The sequence below is a fragment of the Arvicanthis niloticus genome, chromosome 6 (assembly GCF_011762505.2).
Source record: "Arvicanthis niloticus isolate mArvNil1 chromosome 6, mArvNil1.pat.X, whole genome shotgun sequence".
NCBI classification, from domain to species: domain Eukaryota; kingdom Metazoa; phylum Chordata; class Mammalia; order Rodentia; family Muridae; genus Arvicanthis; species Arvicanthis niloticus.
Window position 1 is genome coordinate 17,265,892 of NC_047663.1, and position 23,290 is coordinate 17,289,181.

Here is a 23,290-nt window from a genome sequence, read left to right on the forward strand (position 1 = left end):
TTCAACAAATCATTTGTAAACAGGTCCATTTCCCCTGTATCTTTTCTTTCCCACTGCCTCTGGTGGGTGGTGGGCTAATATGGAGGTTGAAGCATTTAAGAACCATCACTAAAAGTAGATTTTGAAAATAAAAGTTACAAGAGGATCATGATTTGAGACCAGCATGGGTTACATAGTGAGTTCAAGGACAGTCTGAGCTATGAAATGTCTGTCTGTCTGTCTGTCTGTCTCTCTATCAATCTGAGCAGTAATAAAAATAAATATTTTAAATGACTTGCTAAGTAAACTCCATAAGTGAAGGTGAAGTAAAATTGGGACAGAAAATGAAAAATATCTACCAGCATAACACATTCTCATGGGTTCTATTTATCCGCAGATAGTTCCAGTCTGTGGACCCTCCATGTCCAGCATGTGCTGGATATAGTCTCTAGTATAGGCCATTTGCCTCTCCTTGCTACTTGCACAGAGCTAAAATGCTAAGAAAGGTGCAGGGTGTAGTCAGCAGTAGAAGGCTTGCTTAGCATGCAGAACAGACCATCTTGATTACCAGCAGTACCAAAGGGAAGAGGGGAGGGTGTGAGCGGGGAAAGGAAGAGGCAAGCGCACCGTGGAGCAATTGGTTTCCTTGAGAGAACGGTGAGGAGGCAGTTGGGGAGATGCAGACACAAGGAATGGGCAATCTTAGGTACATGTGGCAAGAATTCAGATATGTACCAAGCTTTAGCTGCTCAGGACACTGATGCTCCTCCCTCCAGGGACTAGTATCCTTGCCAATGTGCAAGCTTGGGGACAAGTGGGACAGAAAGAATGGGTACAGGGAAGGATGCACAGGTGATAGACCTACAGGATCAGCTGTCCTTACTCCCCCCGCACCCCCCCCCCCCCCCAATGAGACAATGCAGGTGATCTGGAGGTAGAACTTTTGAAGGCTTCTGGGTTATGCCACTGACAGAGTGGATGCTGGCTGCACAGCCACATGATTCACAGGGGTTTAGAATTAGTTGTTGGATTGTGGGGAGATGAGCGTTTTCCCAGGGGACAGACAGATGTGAAGTATACTTCAGGGAGTTGGGGGCAGGGGTGCAGAATTTAACCAGGGCCCACTTGCTGAATATAAGAGAGAAGTTTCTCACTTTCAAATCAAAACACAAACAAGAACAGAGCTGCTTTTTCTAGCACTTCTCACCCAGCAGCCCACAATGCCCCATTCACTCCTCTGAACAACAGCAACATGCTAAGTACTTACTCGTGATGGGCAGAGATTTCAAGAGCTTCAATTCTTCTTTCTCTGTGAGTGCGATTCCCATGTTTTCCAGAACTTCTTTTAAGTCTTTGGTGTCAACCTTTTCTCCTTTAAGTAGATGGGGAATATTTCAGGTTAAGAGATAATGGTATCAATTTAAGGAAAATAAAATAATGCACAACACTGTTTTTAACTGCAAGATGAAGCAATTACAAAGATGCGAGCCAATGTCACTAATCCGGAGTTATTTGAAATTCAGTATCTGAAAGCCTTTTACTGAATTGGGTAAGAGGATGACATTTGTCTCGTGTGTGTGTGTGTGTGTGTGGGTCGGTACAGTGTGGAGCAGTGTAGACACTGTGTAAGAGCCAAGGGCTGTTAGAACTACAGTTTAATTTCTTTCCAAAATTTGCATCGAAACTTTATCTGTAATACAAGGCTAACAACAGGTAGGCGCTTCAGGGGGGAGTGAGCTCATGGGGATTTTCCTGCATCAGATTATGGACCCAAAGAGGCCTCACAGAAGTGGGAGGCCCTTTGTTTTCCCTGTTTATCATCATATTCAATGAGAGGACCTAGTGTCCAAGGTAGCACCCTAAGTTAGGCAGGAAGCAGCCTAAACCTCAGCAGATGAGTGTACAAGTGTTTTGGTGCTGGGCTTTCCAGACTCCACAGTGATAAAAACTAAACATGAATTGTTGTAAATTACTCAGACTGAGGTATTTTGATTATAGCATGAGAGCCTTGGGACAGATGTTATAGGACTTACATAATTCTACTTGTATGTAAAAAAATCTCTTGTTTGTACTTTGTGGCCTGAACAATTCTGGGACTGGGTGTGCATACTGACCATATTCATGATGCAAAAATTTTGCATTCAAATTCATTATGGTAATTTATATATTTTGGTCCTTCGAATACTAGTGAAGTAGATACTGTCCTGGCACACAAATATTGAAGTTAATATTTGTTTCTGAGAGATCTGTATTTCTAGATTTCTAATATTCAGAATTGTTGTCAATAAGACAAAATTATTTATCAGTAGATAAGGAGCTGAGTGAACATAGTAACTAGTGGAGAGGTAGACTGCCACTTAAGAGAGGTGATCATCCACACAGACCTGGGTCCCAGTGTTATAGCATCTTACATGAATTCTCACCTGTGAAAGTCTTGGCTGCATCCATCAACACATCCAAGCTAACTTTTTTATGGTCTGTAAGAAAATTCAAAATTTAGATTCAAAGATAAAGACATTTAAAAAAGAAATCACACAATGTTCTTGAAATATGGCATATAGAATTATAGCAAGTTTTCATGCTTCTGTTCAGAACTTTTAAATCAACAAGAACATGCAATAGAGTGAAGGCTCAAGCTGTAAGTATATATTTATTCAAGGGATATTATTTATCTTTTCTTCCCTAAGCTGTTGGCTGCCAAGCATCCTCATAGCATTCTGGGGAGTGGAGTTTTTTTGGTAGGTGCAGACTTTGCCCTTGTGTGCTTTGTGGAAGTAGAGACATGACAGAAGAACTCAAAATGTGGTCCACCAGCCTCCTGGGCCACCCACACACTGTACCCTTTCCACAGTGCCAGCATCTGTGTTGGAGACTGGAAAAACTACCTACATCCTGGAGTTAACAGCATCTGAAGGTACCAGCCATTATTCTGTTCTGCGCTATGTGCACTAGTAGTGAGATAACGTCAGCTTCACTTAACAGTGTCCTTAATGAAACAGCATGTTTTTTTTTTTTTTTTTTTTTTTTTTTTTTTGTTTTTGTTTGAGTGTGTGTGTGTGTGTTATGGTGCTGTGTGATATATTTGTGTGTGGAGGCCAGAGTTCAGCCTCGAGTGTCGTTCTTCAGGAGCTGTCTACCATATTTTCTCAAGACAAGGTCTCTCACCGAGATCTGGGACCAGTTGTGTCAATGATCCCAGCAAGCCTCAGGGAAACGTCTGACTTGACTTCCCCAGTGCTTACAAGTCTAGCACACCAACATCCAGCTTTTTATTTTTACATGGGTTCTGGGAATGGAAGTCAGCTCCTTATGCTAGCGCAGAAAGTGCTTTATGGACTGAGCCCTCTCCTCTGCTCTAAATGTGATTTTAAAAAGTATTGAACAACTAAATGTGATAATATCTTTGGGATTGGTATCCTTAGTCAATAGTGTGCAAATGACCAAAGCATGTTGCTATGAAGTCATGATGGGGAAAGATGTAAAGCTAAGGAAACCAGGAAGCTGTAGCATAGCCAAGGACAGAAAAGGTTCACTGATATTGTTTTTGATCCCACATGGCATCTAAATTTTAAGAAGCTACTTGTTGAGTTTTGGGATAACAGCAAGGAAAAATATTTGAAAAGGCTGTCAGATGCTTTTCTTGCCAATTACTTGCATCTATAAGAACTCAGGTTATTATATATATATTTACCAAAATTACATTAGTCCAACAAGGACTGGGGCTGCAACTCAGTGGCTGAGTACATGTCTACCATATGTGAGGTCCTATGCTCCATCCCCAGCACCGCTTAAACCAGAATAAAATAAAACAACCAAAATATTCCAGCAGATTGCATGGGAAGGTATATATGGGAGTCTAGCCATACATTAAAATAATAATAATGTCAGGCAATTCTTCTCACCTTTTGGCCTTGCTTTAAGAAACTGTTTGCATAAAATGGATTTTTATCAACTAATAAATTTATCATTATTTTAAAGACTATAAAGAGCCAGGTCCTGTGGCATATACTTTTTTTTTCCCCCAGTTTTTCGAGACAGGGTTTCTCTGTATAGCCCTGGCTGTCCTGGAACTTGCTCTGTAGACCAGGCTGGCCTCGAACTCAGAAATCCACCTGCCTCTGCCTCCCAAGTGCTGGGATTAAAGGCGTGCACCACCACTGCCCGGCGTGTGGCATATACTTGTAATGCCAGCACTCAGGACTGAGGCAGGGGGATTAGGAGTTTGAAGGCAGCCTGGGATGTCATAGTAATTTCCTAGTCAGGCTACATGATAAGACACTGTCTCAAAAAAAAACCAAAACCAAAGCAAAACAAAAATAGCAACAGTCAGAGTTTAAAGAATTAATACATCAACATTATCAAAATGTGTTTTAGTTTCTAATGTAATAGATACAGATAACTAATAATTTATAAAAAAGCATAATGAAGTTCTGGGTCAAAGCATCTGAGAGCCCCTAGTGAGGCTGGTTGGTTTCATGTTTTTTAGATATGTTTCTTAAGGATTAATGACATTGATAATCAGAAAATGTATTTTCAAACTTTTAAAAATGGGGTCTCATGCCATCCTGGCTGGTCCGGATCTCATTATATAGACCACACTGGCCTAAAATGCAGAGAGCCACCTACCTGCCTGCTAAGTGCTGTGCCATGATGGCCCACACATTTCAATTGTTAAATAATATTTTTCCTCTTTATTCCTTGTCACTGTTTCCCCAGCCCCTTTTAAATGTCTATATTCTGCCTATTTCTACACAGTCAGTCCTTCATATTTGTCACCAGTGTGGTTTTGTAGGAAAAACCCCTCAATTCTCTCAGTCCCAGCATTTCTCTCCATATCCTGTCTTTCCTTGCAGCTCTCAGGCTAGACCATATATTATCTCTGGAATAAAGGTGTCATGGCCACTCACCAGTCACTGTCAGTTGAGCATGCAGGTCCTTTAGTTCTCTTGTTGCCAGTTTGAAACCAGTGTTTCGAAGAACATTTTTCACATCACGGACATTGACTTCCCCTCCTTCATAAAGACAAGAGATAGTAAACTTGCTACAAAATGAAAAATTTGGACTGTTCAACACATACCCAGAGCTTAAAGCAGGTCACATGGCAGTCAGGAATATGCTTCCATAGTCAAACTTCTGAGAGAAATGTGCAAGGGACCAAAAAAGACACTTCAGCAATTCAGCAATTCTGGTGACTTAGACAAAGAGAATAATCAGGTTATTCTAGATAAAAAGTAAGATTTGAAACTTATTACAGTAACAAAAAATAACCTCTCAAATATACTTTTATATAAAAGGAAAACTCTGGTTAATGAGAATGAGTTATTAAAAACTACTGGCATGGTTTATGTTGACTTTATCTATATGAGTCACTTATAAAGTATCACCACACACACACACACACACACACAATATACACATATACATTATTTGTTTAGTTGAGTTAAACATTAAGCATTAAAAAAGCAAACTACAGAAAAATAAGGAGGAACCAAAAAAGTGGTTGATAAAATTAAGTACACAGAAATGAAAAATGTTGATATATTGAAGTCAATCCTAGTGATGTGGGCTTGTAGGTACGTGTAGTCATTGCTAATGGGTAGAGCTACATTTTGGGGTGATGAGGTATTCTGAAATTGATTGTAGTGATTGTTGTACAACTCTGTGTACTAAAAACCCTTGAACTGCACACTTTGAGTGAATTGTGAATTGTTTTTTTAAAACATTTTTTCCACTTTATTTCAACACAGTATATGAAAAAGAAAAACAGGCAAATAGCCAATCAGGAAAGTACTTACTGTGTATATGATAATATGCTTAAAGTTAAAGGGGCCATTTGAATTAGTAGAAATAAATGTTCAGCCTCCAGAAGGATGATGGACAAATGTTCCTGATAAGAAATTCAAAGCTTGGAAGAAATATGTATGTCTTAGCTAGCATTATTATTGCTGTGGTGGAACAACATGACCAAAACCAACTTGGGGAGAAAAGGGTTTATTTGGTTTACACTTGTATATCATAGTCCATTATTGAAGGAAATCAAGACAGGAACTCACGCTGGGCAGGAACCTGCAGGCAGGAACTTATGCAGAGGCCATGGAGGGGTGCTGCTTACTGGATTGCTCTTCATGGCTTGCTCAGCCTGATTTTTCATTAAACTGCAAAGGGCTGGGTCTGCCCCATCAATCACTAATTAAGAAAATGCCCTACAGGCTTCCCTACAGTGATCTTAGAGAGGCTTTTCTCAGTTGAGTTCCCTCCTCTCCTATGACTCTAGCTTGGGTCAAGTTGACAAACATAGTCAGCATGATATAATAGCCTTTTGTATTCATGATAAGAAAAATAATGAAAATAACATTTTTATTTTTAATAATAAATGAAAACATTCATTTTCATTGAATCAAATTAGCGAGAATCCAAATATGTGAAATTGATATTTTAGTATTAAATATAAGATGAATAAAACACAAGAGTTCAATTAAAAATAGACATATACCCAGAAAAAAACAAGAGGTAAGTACACTAGAAAAACTAATCTATAATCCCATTTTTCCTATATATTATTTTATATTCCAGATTATTTCTGAGTACTTACTAGATATCAAATAATTATTGACTGAGACTCATAGTTTTGTAATTTTATACTTTAAAGAAAGTTTCAAAATTTATTGTTTTTTTCTACCCACCTTTGAAGTTCCTCACACCATATAGTAGTTCTCTCCTAAACACTGTTTTGTCACCTGTAGGATAAAACACAATTGTTTTCAAAGGATGATAAAAGTCTCTGTTCATACATACTAAAAGGAAAAACTTAGAAGCTTCATGATTCATTCTCAGTGAAATGAGAGATACCTAGAGAAAGTCCACCAAGAACGTAGTCAGAGGTCGTGTGCTTGCCTGGCATCCCAAGGGCCTGGTCAGACCCCAGCTCTGTGAGAACCCTCAGCGTGGTAACCTGATTCATGGGGCTTGAGTATAAGAGCATTGAGTGGTACCCAAGTGCACTGAAGGATAACGCCTTTTCTGTTTGCTCTTCTTTAATTTGGCTTCATCTCTTTTTCTTCTGCAGTTTTTCTACCATTCTGTCTTAATTTTTTTCCAGATTCACAAGCCTTTAATTTCTCCCAAAGGAAGAACAATAACAACAACAACAACAACAATAACAACAACACGTCTTAAGGTAAGGCTTCTGCCCTAGGGGACCTTTTCCTAAACCTAAACCAAACCCCAGGAATTATAGAGGTGCTATCTGGGAGCTTGGCAGATAGATTGGAGAAAAAAGGGGTCAGCAAAAAGGAGGGGAAACAGGGGATAAGGGAAGGTGGTGAGAAGGGGAATATGGGTGAGGCAGAACCATATACATATATGTATAAAAATGTCATCACGAAACGCATCATACCATATACCAACTGGAACATAAAAACTTACTGAAAAGAATCAGAGAAATGCTAGGTAGGATTGGGTCTTTGTTTATTTTTAACCAGGAACTCACTGTATAGACCAGGATAGCCTTGAATATGCAGTGATCAGACTACCTCTAACTCTGGAGAGCTGGTTGGTATTGGGCCAGAGAGATGGCTCAGCAACCAATGTTGAAGACCTGAGTTCAGTCCCAAGAATCAACACCATGGAAGAGGGACCCCAATTCTGCTACTGTCCTCAGACCTTCACATGTATACATGCATATACACATATAAAGAAATATAAAATAAACAAACAAAAATTCAGGGATTGCAGGTGTGTGTTGTCATACGTGCATAGTAGAGGATTTAGTCTTTAAAAAAAAAACAAACCAAATCTTTTAAACTGACAAGGAATATTTCAAATATTAGAATTAATAAAAAACCCTCAAAATACAAAGTTTAAAATCAACGCAACTTTCTTTTTGACAGCAGGAACTCAGGGCAATGGAGACAATCTCCATTCCACCTGAGGTTTAGGACAGATTTTAGTCAATGTTTGTCAAATGCGGACAATTTTAGGTGTCCATGAGAAGAACACAGAACACTTACTAGAGATGGGTAGTTTTTTAAGGAGCCTTTTGTTTTCTTTGTGTGTCAATTTTATTCCTATGTCTTGCAGAATATTTTTTACATCTCCTGCGTAAATTGTATCTCCTTTAGGAAGAAGAAAACATGGTTAGCTGAGGCCATAGAATCACATTTTATAATACTATATAAATACAATGTGTACACATAACACATGCAGGACTCATCCCTGTTAACTTCAAGGGAAAGAGCAAGTGACCCAGGGAGTAAGATGTTTTATTTCAGCTGGGTGTAGTGGTACATGCCAGAAATCCCAGCACTTAGGAGGCTGAGGCAGGAGGATTGGAAGTTTGGTTAGTCTGGGCTATATATCAAGATCCTGTCTACAAACAAATAAACTCACTCAAACATATGATAATTTAAAAAAAAAAACAAGAAAAAGAAAATTTAACAAGTAAATGAGACTTTCTTGAAGCTGACACTTGTATAACAAATATGATGGGGGTTATATAACTTCCCAGTAATTTAGATGTTTTGCGATGATGGTTCATGTAAGCAATTCAACCACTAACAACTCTATTCCTTTTTTTAAAAAAAGATTTTATTTTTAACTATCTGTGTTGGTTTGTGCACTTGAGCCCAAAGACCAAGGAGGCCAGAAGAGACCATCTGATCCCCTAGAGCTGGAGTTACGAATGGCTGAGAGGTGCCTGGTTGGGTGTTGGGAACCAAATTGGAGTCCTTTGCAGCAGCAAGCAGCAAGCATTGTTAGGTGCTGAACCACTTCTCCAGCTGTAATAATGCTATTGTTTCACATGCTTCCTCTAGCCACTGAACCGCCTCCACTTTCCTCTTTTGTCTCTACTGGGGCATATTTGTAAAATGGCAACAAAAAGACATAGTAATGCTTTTTTTTTTTTTTTTTTTTGATATTGGGAGGTCAAGAATCATGTGTCCCCCCCCCCCCAATACAGATTTTATTTAGTTTTAATGTTAGCTTACAAAGTAACAGATGTCATTGTGGCATTTTCTCTCCTTCCTACCCTGTTTCCTCCTCTTTCCTGTCTCCTCATCTTTCTTTCTTTCTGGTCCTATGTAGCCCAGACTGGCCTTAAACTTGCTATGTGGTGGAGGATGACTTTGGAGTCCAGATCTTCCTGCCTCAACAGCCAAGTGCTGGGATTATAGATCTTAGTCTTCTTCAGTGCATTACAGTCTTCACGGTAGATGTTTCCTCCTCCTCACTTAGGTTTATTCTTAGCATTACGTCGTATGTTTAAAGTCTGTCATGAATGAGCTCTCTCCAGCTTGATTTCTTTCTTGACAGGTTTGTTATTGGTCTGTGGAAAGACTACTTATTCTGTATGCTAATTTTGTATTCTACTACCTACTGAAAATGTTTTATCAGGTCTAAGGGGTTCTGGAAGAGATTTCTGAAAAAGACTTTAATGTGTGTTAAGTATAAAATTATGCTGCTATCCCAAGGATACTTTGAGTTCTTGCTTTCTTATTATATCCATCTTCTTTTAATTACATAAACTTTGAGCACTATATCGATCAAGAAATCTGAGTGTGGACACCTTGTCTTGGTCCTGGTTTTAGAGGAAATAGGCATTTTTCCTATTTGGCATGATGTTGAGTCCAAGTTTGTTGTATGTAGTTTTCATTTTCTGGAGCATAATTCCTTCTATTCCTACTTTATTCAGAACTTTTATCCTGAAGAATAAAAGGCTTTTTGTCAAAGGGTTTTATTTGTAGCTACTGAGTTGATAATGTGATTTATGTTTTTCAGTGCATGTGGTGTATTACACCTACTGATTTGCATATGTAGAACAAGTCTTGCATCCTGTAGTTTAGACCAATTTGATCATGACCTATGATTGTAAAATGTTCTTAAATTTGATTTGCAGGTATTTTGTCTTATGCATGTACATTCATCAGGAAAATTGGTCTATAGTTTTCTTCTTGCTGTTGTGTCCCTAACCTGTTTTGGAGTCAGAGTAATGCTGGCTTTGCAGAATGAGTTTGTAAAATGAGCTCCTTGCCTGTCTCTTTTGTAGAACAGTTTGAGGAGTATTGGTGTTAGTTCCACCTTAAGTGTTTGCTAAAATCCAGCAGAGAATCTACTGGATTTATGGCTTTACTTTGTGGGGAGAGTTTTTGTTTCTTCAATCTCATCTTTATTTTTAATTTTTTGAGTATGTATGACATGTATGGACATGTTTGTTTAGTTGTGTGTTTGTATGTATGTATGTATGTATGTATGTATGTATGTATGTATGTATGTGTATGTACAGGCCAGAGGTTGACTTCAGGTATCTTCCTCTATTGTTCTTGACCTTTGTTTTTGAGACAGTCTTTTACCTAACCTGTGATGTACCAATTGGCCATACTGTCTGGTCAATGAGCTCCAGGGATTTGCCTGTCCTCACTCCTGGGTCACAGACATACACTGAAACATCCAGCTTCTTCTTATTTTTCTCTCTCTCTCCTTTTTCTCTCTCTCTCTTTCTTTCTTTCTTTCTTTCTTTCTTTCTTTCTTTCTTTCTTTCTTTCTTTCTTTCTTTCTCTCCTCCCTCCCTTTCTTTTACATGGGTGTTGGGAATCTGAACTCAGGTACTTTATTGACTGAGGTACTTCTCCAACCCTCTCAATCTTGCTTCTTGTTATGCATCTGTTTAAGTTGTTTATATTCTTTTGATTTAATTTTGGTATTTCATCTCTAAGAATGTATCATTTAAAAACCCCAAATTTTCTAACTTTTTTGGAAATTAAGTTTTTGAAACATTCCTTAATGATGCTCTGGATTTTACTGGAATCTCTTGAAACAGATTTTCCCTCTAACTTAATTAGTTAGGATCTTCCCTTTCTTTTGGTCAGTTTGGCCTTTTCAAAGAAGCAACTTTTTGTTGGGCAATGGTGGTGCATGCCTTTATTCCCAGCACTTGGGAAGCAGAGGCAGGTGGATCTCTGTGATCAAGGCCAGCTTGATCTACAGAGCATTTTCCAGAGACAGCCAGAGCTATACAGAGAAACTCTGTCTCAAAAAAAAAAAAAAAAAAAAAAACCAACAAAAAAGTTTTTATTAATTCCATGTTATACCTTTAAGTTCTACCCCAATCTTTATTGATACCCATTACTCTTGATTTGTACTTGATCTAACTTTTCTAAGACCTTGAGCTGTATCAGTGGGTTGTTAAATTAAGATCTTTCTGATTTTTTCAATATAAATACTTGTGGCTATAAATTTTCCTCTGAGAATGGCCTTGGCTGTATTCAAAAGGTTCTGGTAAGCTGTGCCTTTATTTTCATCTGAGTGTAGGAATTGAAAGTTTCCTTTCTGGTTTCTTTGGTGACCCATTGGCCAGTCATTCAAAAATATACTGTCAGTCCCAAGTATTTGTGTGTTTTTGTCTTGCTATTAGTTTCTAGTTTTATTCCACTGTGATCTAATGAGTTACAAGACACTATTTTCAGTTCTTATGGAGCTGTTAAGACTTCCTTTGTGAGCTCCTCTTTTTTGGAGAAGATTCTACGGGCTAATGAGAAGCAAGTGAGTTTTCTGTACCTGTTGCATGGAATACTCTACAGATAGCTGTTAGGTCTGTTTGACCTATGGTATAGTTTAAGCCTGGATTTTTTTTTTTTGATTTTTATTTGTTATGTTAAAATATATTTAACTATAAAATATAAAGACCACACAATATAATTAATACTCATCTTAACAGCTTACTCACCTAAAATGTTTCTAACTTCATTCATCAACAGATGGTATTCAACCTTCCCATTACCTTTAAGACAAAACGCCATAAATAGATTTATAGAAAAATATAAAATTATTAAATTGTGACTTATAAAACAGAAACCTATATTCACTCACTTGAAAACATGAAGTTAATAATTTTCATGTCAGATCCTCATCAATTTAATTAATATCGTTACTTCAGTCTACAGGACAAGAATCTGTATAATGCAATGCAAGACAAAGCACACAACACTCTCCTTCAGTCTAGCCTTGCATCTATTGTTAGTCTTTTTTGATAAAAGAGAGTACTGGTCTATTGCTGGCTGATCTTAGAACTTCACCATGATAGCTGTTAAATCCATGTGTTCAGTTACTGTTCACTTATAATGACAGAATTTTGCAATGACCATTCTCATATACCCTATACTTACTTTCTTTATTCAGTATTTCTCAAAGTGGAAAGCCACTGAATACATTTAAAGCAGTTTGTGAAATTGCAAGTTTGAAAGCACTGAATGGGAGGTGCTGCCACTGAGACAACCAAGACTTAAAGCTGCTGTAGACAGTCTCTTCCACTATGATATGGTCATGGGGACACAATTTGTTTGTATTGTTGTGTTATTTGTAATACCCCAACACTGTTAGTAGCCCTCAGGATGAACTACCAGTGATCAGTCTATATTTCTACTATTATCTAATTGTTAGTATAGTGGCTCACAGCTACTATAATATTAATATAATATATAAATTATATATATTATATATAAATTATATTAATCAATATATTATAATTAATATATTATATTAATTAATATATAATTATATTAATATAATATATAAATTAATATCCTGAATATTCCTGTTTGAGATAGTCATTTCCTGTGGCATTAAGTGGAAACTAGACACTAGTCATCTGTGTTGACTAGTGACCACTGGGCTCAGTTTGGTAGTTATGTGTGAAGATCTCATGTTTTACCTTAAAAGCAACTTGTGTTCTTGCTTCAGTCTCCCCAGTTCTGAGACTGTAGGCCTATGCCACCACACCCATCTGATTGATTTTGTTCTTACTGGCACTATATTACTTCTTTTTAAAAAAATATTATTTATTTATTTTATGTATATGAGTACACTTCTTCAGACACACTGGTAGAGGGCATTGGATCCCATTACAGATGGTTGTGAGTCACCATGTGCTTGCTGGGAATTGAACTCAGGACCTCTGGAAGAACAGTCAGTGCTCTTAGCCATTGAGCCATCTCTCCAGCCCACTATATTACTTCTTATAACATCTTAACTTTTAAAAATTCTAATAACACACAGCAACATAGCATAATGGCTCATTTCTAGAAGCCAGGCGTGGTGCCTTACATCTCTAATCTTTGCACTTGGGAGTCCAAGGTAGGAAGATCACAAGTTTGAAGTGAGCCTGGGCTACCTAAAGAGAACTTGTCTCAAAAATTCAAACAGAAAAGAAAATATTCTGGGACCAGACTACCTGAGCTTTCTTGGCTTCACCACTTTCTAGCTCTCTGAGTTTTGCTAAGTGACATCTTAGTTTCTTTGTCTGTAAAACAGAGGTAAAAATAGAACCTAACTTATAGAACTACTCAGAAAATTCAACAAGCTAATTATCTGTAACACACTTAGAATAATTCCTTGCATGCTGCTCACTATTGGATTAGCACTATAGACCAAAAAATTAATATCCTGAATATTCCTGTTTGAGATTGTCATTTCCTATGGCATTAAGTGGAAACTAGACACTAGTCATCTGTGTTGACTAGTGACCACTGGGCTCAGTTTGGTAGTTATGTGTGAAGATCTCACATTTTATCTCCTTTCTTTTCATGAGCACCCTGCCCCCATCCTAGACCTACCACTAGGCTCATGTTGCAAGTTTTACTACGAGGTAAACTCACGATCAGTTGGTAGATGTTCCATCACTGTCTGTATTTCCTTATTGTTGAGTCGAAGAGCTGCCTTTTTACAGAAGGTTTCCACCTTATTTGAAGGTATCTTTAAATCTTAGGGAAGAAAGATTTGAGAAATATAATGGTTCAGAGTCAGAAGGTCATTCAAGGTCATGCTAAGTGTCAGTGCTGTTCAGAGTACAAGGGGCGAAGGACATTTAAACTATTCTGGAGACGTGTCTCGTGCATTCTTAACTCTTGTTCTTGAGGTTCTATTACAGCTGTGTGAGTGTGCTGCATGCACTGATGACTGAATTCAGGGAGGTGCTTGTGCCAAACAGTCTCCCTGAGTAATATCTTGTACGTAGCTTTCAGAAGAAATCTTAAGAGAAGGAAGTAAGGAGTTTGGAATTTCTATTACAGACCTGAATCAGTATTTGTCAATGTACTTTTATAATAGGATTTGAAACTTGAAATTAATGGAGAAAAATATAGTCTGTGGACTTATTGCATCACAATCATCTAGGAAACTTTTTAAAAAGTTAGATATATTTATTTTAAATCAGTATGTGTGTGTGTGTGTGTGTGTGTGTGTGTGTATGTGTGTGTAGAATGTTCCTGTGTTGCAGTGTGTAGGTGGAGGTCAGATGACAACTCCCAGGAGTCACTTTTCTCTTTACACTAGGTTCCAGGAATCAAACTCACACCATCAGTCTTCACAGCAAGCACCTTTACTGGATGAACCATCCTTGTGCCCAAAGTAAAATTTTTACTGACACATGGAAACAAACAAACAAAAATCCAAATGGACGAGAGAATGTGCTATTCCAACCCATGCTTACACGCGTACTATTCATTCAGGTTGAACACGTCCATTTTCCCAAACATTTGTCATTTCTACATGGCTAAAACCTTCCAAATTCTTCATTCCCTATCTTTCTGAACTGATGATGTTGTCTGCAGTGACCTTGCTGTCCAATAGCCAGCTGAGCATCTTTCCATGAATGTCCCTTCTGCTCTTCCTGGCTTTAAACCACTGTTCTACTCTAAACTCCTTTGAGACTGATGTCTTTAGATTACATATGTAAGTGAAATCATTTGGTGTCTGTTTTTGTTTTTTGTGGATGTGCCTGTCTTATTTCACTTAACACAACAGTTAGCATGACAATTCAAGGCCAATTCAAGGTCAACACTGCTGGGAAAGGACCTAAAGCTCTATGAACTATTTTTCCTGATCGTTCTAATGTATGACTTAATATAGGAATCACTGTTTCTAGGACTATTATAGGGAAATCATTTTGATGGCCATAGTCTGTCTAAAGAATTCAACAGTCAGGATGGCAAAATTAAGACTCTGAAAACCATAAAGTAGGGAGAGTTTTGACAACATAACAACAGCATGGCTGAAGGATCCCAGTGTCCACACCATGAAAAGTCCCATCATGCCCCTCACCTTCAATTGTCTCCAATTCTTTTATCAACCTTTTCCTGTAGAGCTTTCCATAGCCTGCAAGATGAAAAAATTTCAAGTCTCAGGAAATGATGCAGTTACTCAGAAGTCTACAACTTAAGAAGCAGAAACTTTCTTTTTTTCTTTTTAGGTTATATAGTTTTTCTATTTTTTCCTTTTTAAAAAAATTGTATATTTTATTTATTTACATTGCAGATGTCATCCCCTTTCCCCATTTCCCCTCCCCAGAAACTCCCTAACCCATCCCCTCCTCCTTTTTGCTTTCATACCATTTTAATTACATGCAAGTATTAAGGTCAGTTCTAGGTTGAGGAACTAGCAATACAATAGATGCAAATAGTCAAGGAACAATCAAGACAATAAACACAAATAGTCAAAGAACAAGCAAGGCAATAAACAAAATTTCATGAACACTCCTGTGATCACTGTTTCTAAGGGCTTGGTAGTCATTATAATTAGGAAAAAGTTTAAAGACACTTGCAGTGTATTTGGCATAATTCTAACACCTCTCTGAATATTTTAACTTTATATAGTGAGCTTATGAATTTAAAGAATGCTGCTCTGCTGATCATTGATGTGGCAGATACTGCTGATAAAATTACCCATGGCCTGAGGTCAGTATTTCTATTTTGGTCAAGCCTCAAGAGTGGCATATATAGCTTGATCGTGCTAGCCCTTTTTGTGCTGGGAATACTTTGATTCCTGCCCATCATGTTAAAGCTTGTCTTTAACAACATCAACGTGTACATGGCTTCCGGCTGGCAAGCCAAGAATGGGTAAGATTCTGCACAGAGCCTTACCAACCTAAGACAGACTGAAACTTTTAAAATGCTTCCTTCTAGCATTGAATAGTTTCACCCTAAAAATAAAACTTAGGCATGGAAACAGATCTCAGTTGGGTGACATGTTGGTGGCAGGTGGCATGTGGCATCTTTACTAGTCACACAAGTTTATATGCTTAACATTTCTCCAGGGCAACTTTGGTATCTTCTGATGCTCACCATCAGTCGGCAGTTTACCCAGGAGTTTCATCGTTGAGTTTTCTGTGAGTTCTACACCTATATCTTCCAGGAATTCTGGCAGGTCTCCAAGATCGATCTTCTCGCCTTTAAAAAGAGAAAAGTCCTAGCAATTGAAAATTTGAAGAACGATGCTTCTGTATTACAGAAAACAAAATAGTCAATCCTTTGTCAAGTAAATGGTAATGAACTCAAGTTGGCAAGAATGTAAGAAGTTACTTGTAGCTAGTAGTCTGTGGGTTCTTTTTTTCCACCCTTTATCCCCCTGGGTTTTACCCCCTTTCACTAGATAGGAGAGGAGGAATAGAGGAGAGAGAAATAGAGATCCTTGAATCTATAGTATAAAAGACATGTGTAGTATAAAGGACATCAACTAAGACATAATTGTAGAGGCTTTGACCAAAACAGTGATGATCAAAAGGAGGTTGGTTAATTAGATGCAAACATTTACCCAGAAATAGGAAGGCAGAGGGCATGCACCAACAAGAGAAATGGTGTAGATTATAAGTTTATGAAAAAAAATTAGAATCTGATTTTTTAGTTTGTGTATGTGTGGCATACATGTGTGCAGTGTATATAGCTGTGCCGTGTATGTGTGTGCATGCCTATGCAGGAATATACAGAGGCCAGAGGGAGAATGTTGGCTTCCTTCTTTCTTACTCTTGCAAGCAGCCTGTAACCCGCAGCAGTCCCCATTTCCACATCATAGCACTGGGGTTATGAGGCCCAGTGTGACTGTGCTGGCTTTTTATGTGGGTTCTGCAATTCAGGTTCAGGTCCCCATGCTTGTACAGAAAGTGCTCTGACCCACAGAGCTGCCCCTGTCACCCCTACCCTCAGGTTTCTCTACCACTGTGTCACTATATGATGCCTTTAAGAAGCTTTGACTCAGCTGGCTTTCTGTTGGTTCTTATAGATCTCCCCTCTTTATTCTTGACAGCAACTACCACCCACTGTGGATCTTGGGTTTTCTCTGTAAAGTAAGTTCACCTCTATTTTTGCCCAAGAATACTAACTAGCTTAGAGGGATTAAAACATTTTTTTTTTCAAGATTATAATGTAAAGTGCTCAAGGGAAATATGTGGGATCCCAAATGATCCCAAATGTGCGTAAGCAACAAGGTCCTGAGAAGTCTGTGACGTGACACCCTCATAGGAGGGTAACACCTCCTATGAGGGTATAAATGACCACATATCTGGGCCCCTTCTAACCTTCCGTGGCTGTGCCGAATCTTCCCTCAGGTTGGTTCTTTTCTAGCTTGATGTTCCTATCTAGGCAGACAAATCCAAAGCCAGTATAAACAAATTCCCATTTTAGTCTCCTGGAACCAAACGTGCCTGTTTGGAGAGGAGTGCTGGGGGTGGGGGAGGGGCTGTGTTCATCTGCTCCATCCATTAGTTGGGGAAAGAGGCACAGGGCTGTTTTCCTCAAGAGTTTTCTAGATCTTTCCGGTGAAGTTGAATCCCTGGGGTTTCCAAAGCTTGCCTGTCAGCAGCTCTGGGGATTACAAGGCACAGTAGAAGCACTTCCACATCTGCTAACACCTTTTGACAGGCCATGAGTGTTCCAATATGCCCTAGTCTTATGGTTTATGCTAAATTGTTCCAATTACTTCTTATCTTACCCTTTATACTTCTCCTGCTGTTAGAAAGGCCCATTCTGGAAAACACTGATGCACCTTTTCAGAACCAGTTCCTGTGCTTGCTCCCCTGTAAAACTACCTCCAGTCATTCTTCCCTGGGTCTAAGCGGCCATTTAGATCCTTTTTCTATTTGTGAGGCTTTTAACATAACACCTATGATACTGTTGTATTTATTTATACATATTTTCCCTCAACTGTGGAAGATTCAACTCCTTGAGGCTCCTGGATGGTTGATTTGTATAGATCAATACACTTGGGATCTACAGATCACTTAATACATACTCAGTAATGGAGAGTAACTTACCTGTATAAAGATCCCCTTTTTCCATTATGTCTTTCAAACGAACCAGCCCATACGCTGTAAAATAAGACAGAGTTTATGCATAAAATTAAAACACACATAGAAAAAGATATAAAGTTACACACCAAAGTAAAACATAGAAATCTAGCCCATTTTTAATATTTGACTTAGAACTCTGTCCCGCTTTCGTTCAATTGAAAATGGGGAAAGACAGAACTCTAATTATGAAAAGGACACTGACTTCACGTTGTTTATTTCACCCGTTTGTTCTGTCAAGACAGTGAGGCACACTGAGGATGATGATGGGCCAATGCTGACAAATCTCCCAGGACAGATTTGGCTTCGGCTGTCCTTCTTCCACTAGCCACACTCAATATGGATGGGCATGTTTGACAAACTCAGTAGAACTTTAATAATGAGTGCTTATTCATTGAGACATGGTGTCTTTTATCATAGACCTGGAATTCTCTGTGAGTTGAGGATGACCTTGAACTTCTGGTCCTCCTGCCTTTGCCTCATGAGAGCTGGGGTTCTAAACTCGTGCCAGTATGCCAAGCTTCAATAGGGTAATGCTATTTGATTTATTTTAATTAAGTTATTAAAAAATAGGAGACAGTGTCTTTCTATGTAGATTCCATGTAAGCCTGTAACTCTATTTAGTTGGCCTCAAACTCGTGGTGGTCCTTCAATTCCCAAGTCCTGGGGTTTCAAGACACCCTGCTAAACAGGGCTGCTACACAGTTCTATTTAAAGCAGACAGCACAGTGCTAGTGCCTTGCAGAAATAAGTCTCTCTCCCTTCCCTTCTTCCCTTTGCTTCTGGGGCTATGTCCTATTTGCCTTCCTATACTCATTTGGTCCAGCAGATGGCTACTGGCAAGCTAGACACAGGTCTCTTATGGGATGAAGTATGCCTCAGAGAGAGTACTGCTATTTTTAGAACTAAAAGTTACAGCATTTCACTACCATTTCTAAACAGTCTGAAAACAAGCTATGAAAGTGTATGTCCTTTGTGACCAGATTTTCCAGAGGAACATACCATCACCACCAGCTACAGAAATGAAAAGGAACACAGCAAATGACTTCATGCTAACACTCAGACAATTTAGATGAAATGGACACGCAGGCATAAATCACCGAATCTCACTCCAGAGGAAGAAGACTAAACTTTAGAGCCTGGTTTAAGGCCCTTCCGGCAACCTGCCTGTTCATCCTCCCTGCTCTGGGCACTTCAAAACTTGAAGCATAAATTCTAGCTTTGAGGAAACATTTGCTGTTTTCCTAATGTTCTATGATTTTGTTGCATGTATACTTTGGTAGACACTGTTTTTTTTTTTTTCTCAGCTGTAATGTCTTTATTAGTAGAGAGTTTCTGGCGTATCTGCCAGCTTTCTCTGATCGTTTTTCTGGCATACATAGGTTTTAATTTTTATTTTATTTTTTATTTTCAGAATTTCAGCGAAGGCACTTTTTAGTGTTATACTACAACTAGGGAGCATTAGGATGATATCTTGGTCTCTAGGCTTCCTTACTAGTCTATGGAGTAGAGGCTAGACAACCTGTGCTGTTGTTGTTTATACTCCTAATACATATATTGACATTCAATAAATCTCGCTGCATGAAGCGATAAGTTCTTGAGGATTAAATTAAATTAAATTTTTTTATTTGTATGTATATGAGTGTTTTGCCTGTGAGTGTGCATGTGCAGCATAGGCCTACGGAATCCAGAAGAGGGCATCATAGCCCCTAGAAATAGAGTTACAGGCAGTTGTGAGAGGTCAGATGGGTGCTGGAAGCTGAGCTCAGGCCCTCTACCAGAGAAGTACATACTCTCAACCAGTGAATCTTCTCTCCAGCCCCGAAGCTTAAAGAAAAGATTTGTTTTGATTATAAATTTTGTGTGTGCATGCACATGAGTGCAGGTGTGTGTGTGTGTGTGTAGGTGCTCTGAAGTGGGAGTAACAGTGGTAGTCAGCTGCCCATGATGGCCACCGTGAACAGGAGTGTGCTAGAGGAATTAAGAATGGCCTTAGTAGGTCAGCTGTTTCTCCAGCCTTGAGGATGAGACTTTCTTTTAGATTTTTTTAAAAGTACTTTTGTGAAAATCCAAATTTACTCCATGAAATTCTCATATATAAATCCAGAGTTAGGAGCAACTTACTGTTAGCGGGCAGGTAACTCATGAGGTCTTCGTATTCACTCGACTCAAGATCATAACCCATGTTTTCCATTAAAGTCTTTATTTTGTCCAGCTCAACATGAACTCCTTAGGAAAAGCAAGGGGAGGAGAAAAGCAATTGAAAACACTAGACATGCCCATGTATTAATTAAAGTGTGAGCAATAAAAGTAATGACACTGAGGAAAGCAGTGTCCTAGGACTCTGAACCAGAGCCTGCTCCCCCGCTCCACCCACAACCTCCTAACCACCACTCTGCCAAGACTTCTATAAGGAGTTGGGTAAGTCTTCTGAGTTCTGAATGGAGACTACTCAGACTTACAACTCTCATAAAACAGACTTGAAATGTCTGATCATACAGAAAAATCATGTTTTCCCAGGTCGTGTTAAAGCAGCAAATGACTGAGCAACTTAAGAAACAAAGCAAGTTAGCAGAGTTGTCATTGCCCAAAATGTGAAAAGCAAAACATAGAGTCCAGTTTTCACCAGTTTGTAACTCACCCTGAAGACTCTTGATGGCCTCCACCACCTTGTACTTGAACACCTTCCCAGAAGCTGCAAAGCAAGACACACTAGCTGCAGCGCTACACCCGTGACACAGCTCACACCAGCTGCAGCGCTACACCCGTGACACAGCTCACACCAGCTGCAGTGCTACACCCGTGACACAGCTCACACCAGCTGCAGTGCTACACCCGTGACACAGCTCACACCAGCTGCAGTGCTACACCCGTGACACAGCTCACACCAGCTGCAGCGCTACACCCGTGACACAGCTCACACCAGCTGCAGCGCTACACCCGTGACACATCTCAAAGTCTGGAGCTTCAGAAAGCAGCTTTAAGGATTTTCTTTATATTTTTTTTCTATTTATATCTCAAGATAAAAGTTGGAATGGGAGAAAGTTCTTAAAAATAGTCAATCTATCTACTTGAAAAATGGTGGACAGATGGGTGTCCCTCCCTGCCTTTCTCCTGCCCTCAGCATATATCAGGGATGCCTAAACACCCATGTTTGTTGTGGCACTGTTCCTATTACTCAACATTGGAGTCAGTTTAGGTGCTGGTCAGCAGATGTGGGAAGAGAGAAAAATGATTGTATTATTTAGCCATAAAGAACAAAATCTTGAATTCCAGTCATTTGCACAAAATGAACAGAACTGCATATCATGATACTAAGTGATAAATGAGCCATAAGGAAAAATACCATGTTTTTCCCCCTCATTTGCAGAATCGTGTGTGTATGTGTGGCAGGGGATCAAACCTAGGGTCTTGGCTACATGAGGCAAAACTCTACCATTGATCAATACTTCCTCCTTTCATATGCAGAATCTAAAAAAAAAAAAGGACATGAAAATGAATCCTATTTGCTGGGGGGGGGGTGGGGAGGAAATTGTGGAGGACATCAGAAGATGAAGAGAGGATTTAGCATGATCAAAGTACATTGATGTATGTTCATATATATGATGAAACCTCATATTTTATATAAAAGTACATGCTGATATTAAAACAAAATATTTAATAGCCATAATAAAATGCTCATTTATCAAAATAAATAACATTTAAAAATTTATATTAATATCTTATGCTTAAAACTCTTATCTTCACATTTATTATTTTGTTTAATCCCCACTGCTATACCTAAACTATATATTGTAGACTTCGTTTTATTTACTTTTGTGACACTGGTACCCAAGGACAGTTATCAGTTTTCACTGGGTCAGTAAATAACTCATTGGTAAGTTAAATACTTGCTGAGTTAGTACTTACCATCAAGTGGCACAGATTTCATTAATACATTGCTTTCTTTCAGGTGGAGTCTTAACCCAATGTTCTTAAGGACATCGCTCAAGTCACCATGGTCAATTTCTTCCCCTAGGTAAAGAGAATGACAGCAAAATTGTTAAATTACAAATGTAAGTAATAACAAAACTGGAATGTCTATGTAGCACCATAAAATATAAAGTTTAAGAAACAATGACAAAGGGCTGGAGTTACGGCTTGCAGTTAAGAGCACTGGCTGCTCTGCCAGCTGGTTCATGTTCAATTCCAAGCACCCACATGCTGGTTCACAATCATCTAGTTCCTCGGGATCCAATGGTCTCTATAGGCACTGTAAACACACACACACACACACACACACACACACACACACACACACACACACACACACACAGATACCCAGACTTGAGCGCAGGCAAAACACCCCTATATATAATATAAAAATAAATCTCAAAAATAATAAAAAACCACCACCAACAAAACACTAAAGTGTTTCAGGAGAATGACAAAAATGTTACTTCTTTCTGGTCAAAGGAGCTCTTCCACGTGGGGAACAGGAAACAAGCCCACCAGAAGTTGATATTTCTGCAAACACCACTCAATGAGCTGGTGGCAATCATTCTGCTTGTACCTAATATTTATTCTTATTTTTGCCTGACTCATTATCTTGTCTGCAGATGTCATAAGTGTAGATCTCTCATGTCATTTTGCTATTGAAAGAGTAGGAAAAGAAAGCATTTTGCTAGCCAGGTGTGGTGGCTTACACCTCTAATCCCAGCATATAGGAGGCTGAGGTAGGAGGTTTGTTGTGAGTTCGAGGCCAGCCTGGGCTGTGTAGTGATTTTAAGGCAGCTTAGGCTCCAGTAAGACTCTGTCTTAAGAAACAATAAGTCCAAAAAATTTTGTTTTGCTCAAACAAACAAAACAAAATACACACAAAAACAAATAAAGAAAAATTATGTTATTGAGAAAGTTCAAAGAATATGGGCTTGCTGTTGTGGAATTTCTCTGTGGCATTAAAACAAGACACAGGCTAGGTGTGATGGCCTTTAATTCCAGCATTAGGGAGGCAGAGGCAGGTGGACCTTTGTGAGTTTGAGGCCAGGCTGCTTTGCAAAATGAGTTCCAGGATGGCCAGGGGAAAACAGAGAAACCCTGTCTTGAGAAACAAAAAACAAAAACAATTTGCTTTATATATTAAGAAATCCATTTTAAAATTGGTTTATTTATTAGCTATTACTGTATTCCCACCCATGCATGCCATGGTGGGTATGGAGTTCA

General features: G+C 38.8%; 1 protein-coding gene and 1 long non-coding RNA gene across 2 annotated transcripts in view; one reads left to right on the forward strand and one right to left on the reverse strand.

Moving 5' to 3' along the window:
• Efcab3 (EF-hand calcium binding domain 3) overlaps nucleotides 1-23,290 on the reverse strand; it is a 428,239-nt gene that overhangs the window by 49,390 nt on the left and 355,559 nt on the right. Inside the window, 13 exon segments of the mRNA XM_076935627.1 lie at nucleotides 1,247-1,351; nucleotides 2,403-2,456; nucleotides 4,887-4,991; nucleotides 6,663-6,716; nucleotides 7,989-8,093; nucleotides 11,702-11,755; nucleotides 13,629-13,733; nucleotides 15,073-15,126; nucleotides 16,092-16,196; nucleotides 18,056-18,109; nucleotides 20,213-20,317; nucleotides 20,730-20,783; nucleotides 21,998-22,102. Of these exon segments, the coding sequence (XP_076791742.1) occupies nucleotides 1,247-1,351; nucleotides 2,403-2,456; nucleotides 4,887-4,991; nucleotides 6,663-6,716; nucleotides 7,989-8,093; nucleotides 11,702-11,755; nucleotides 13,629-13,733; nucleotides 15,073-15,126; nucleotides 16,092-16,196; nucleotides 18,056-18,109; nucleotides 20,213-20,317; nucleotides 20,730-20,783; nucleotides 21,998-22,102 (1,059 nt within the window).
• Nucleotides 2,673-22,140, forward strand: LOC143442642 (uncharacterized). The gene is made up of 3 exons (XR_013110978.1): nucleotides 2,673-2,893; nucleotides 7,079-7,156; nucleotides 22,041-22,140. It is a non-coding gene; the product is annotated as an uncharacterized LOC143442642 (long non-coding RNA).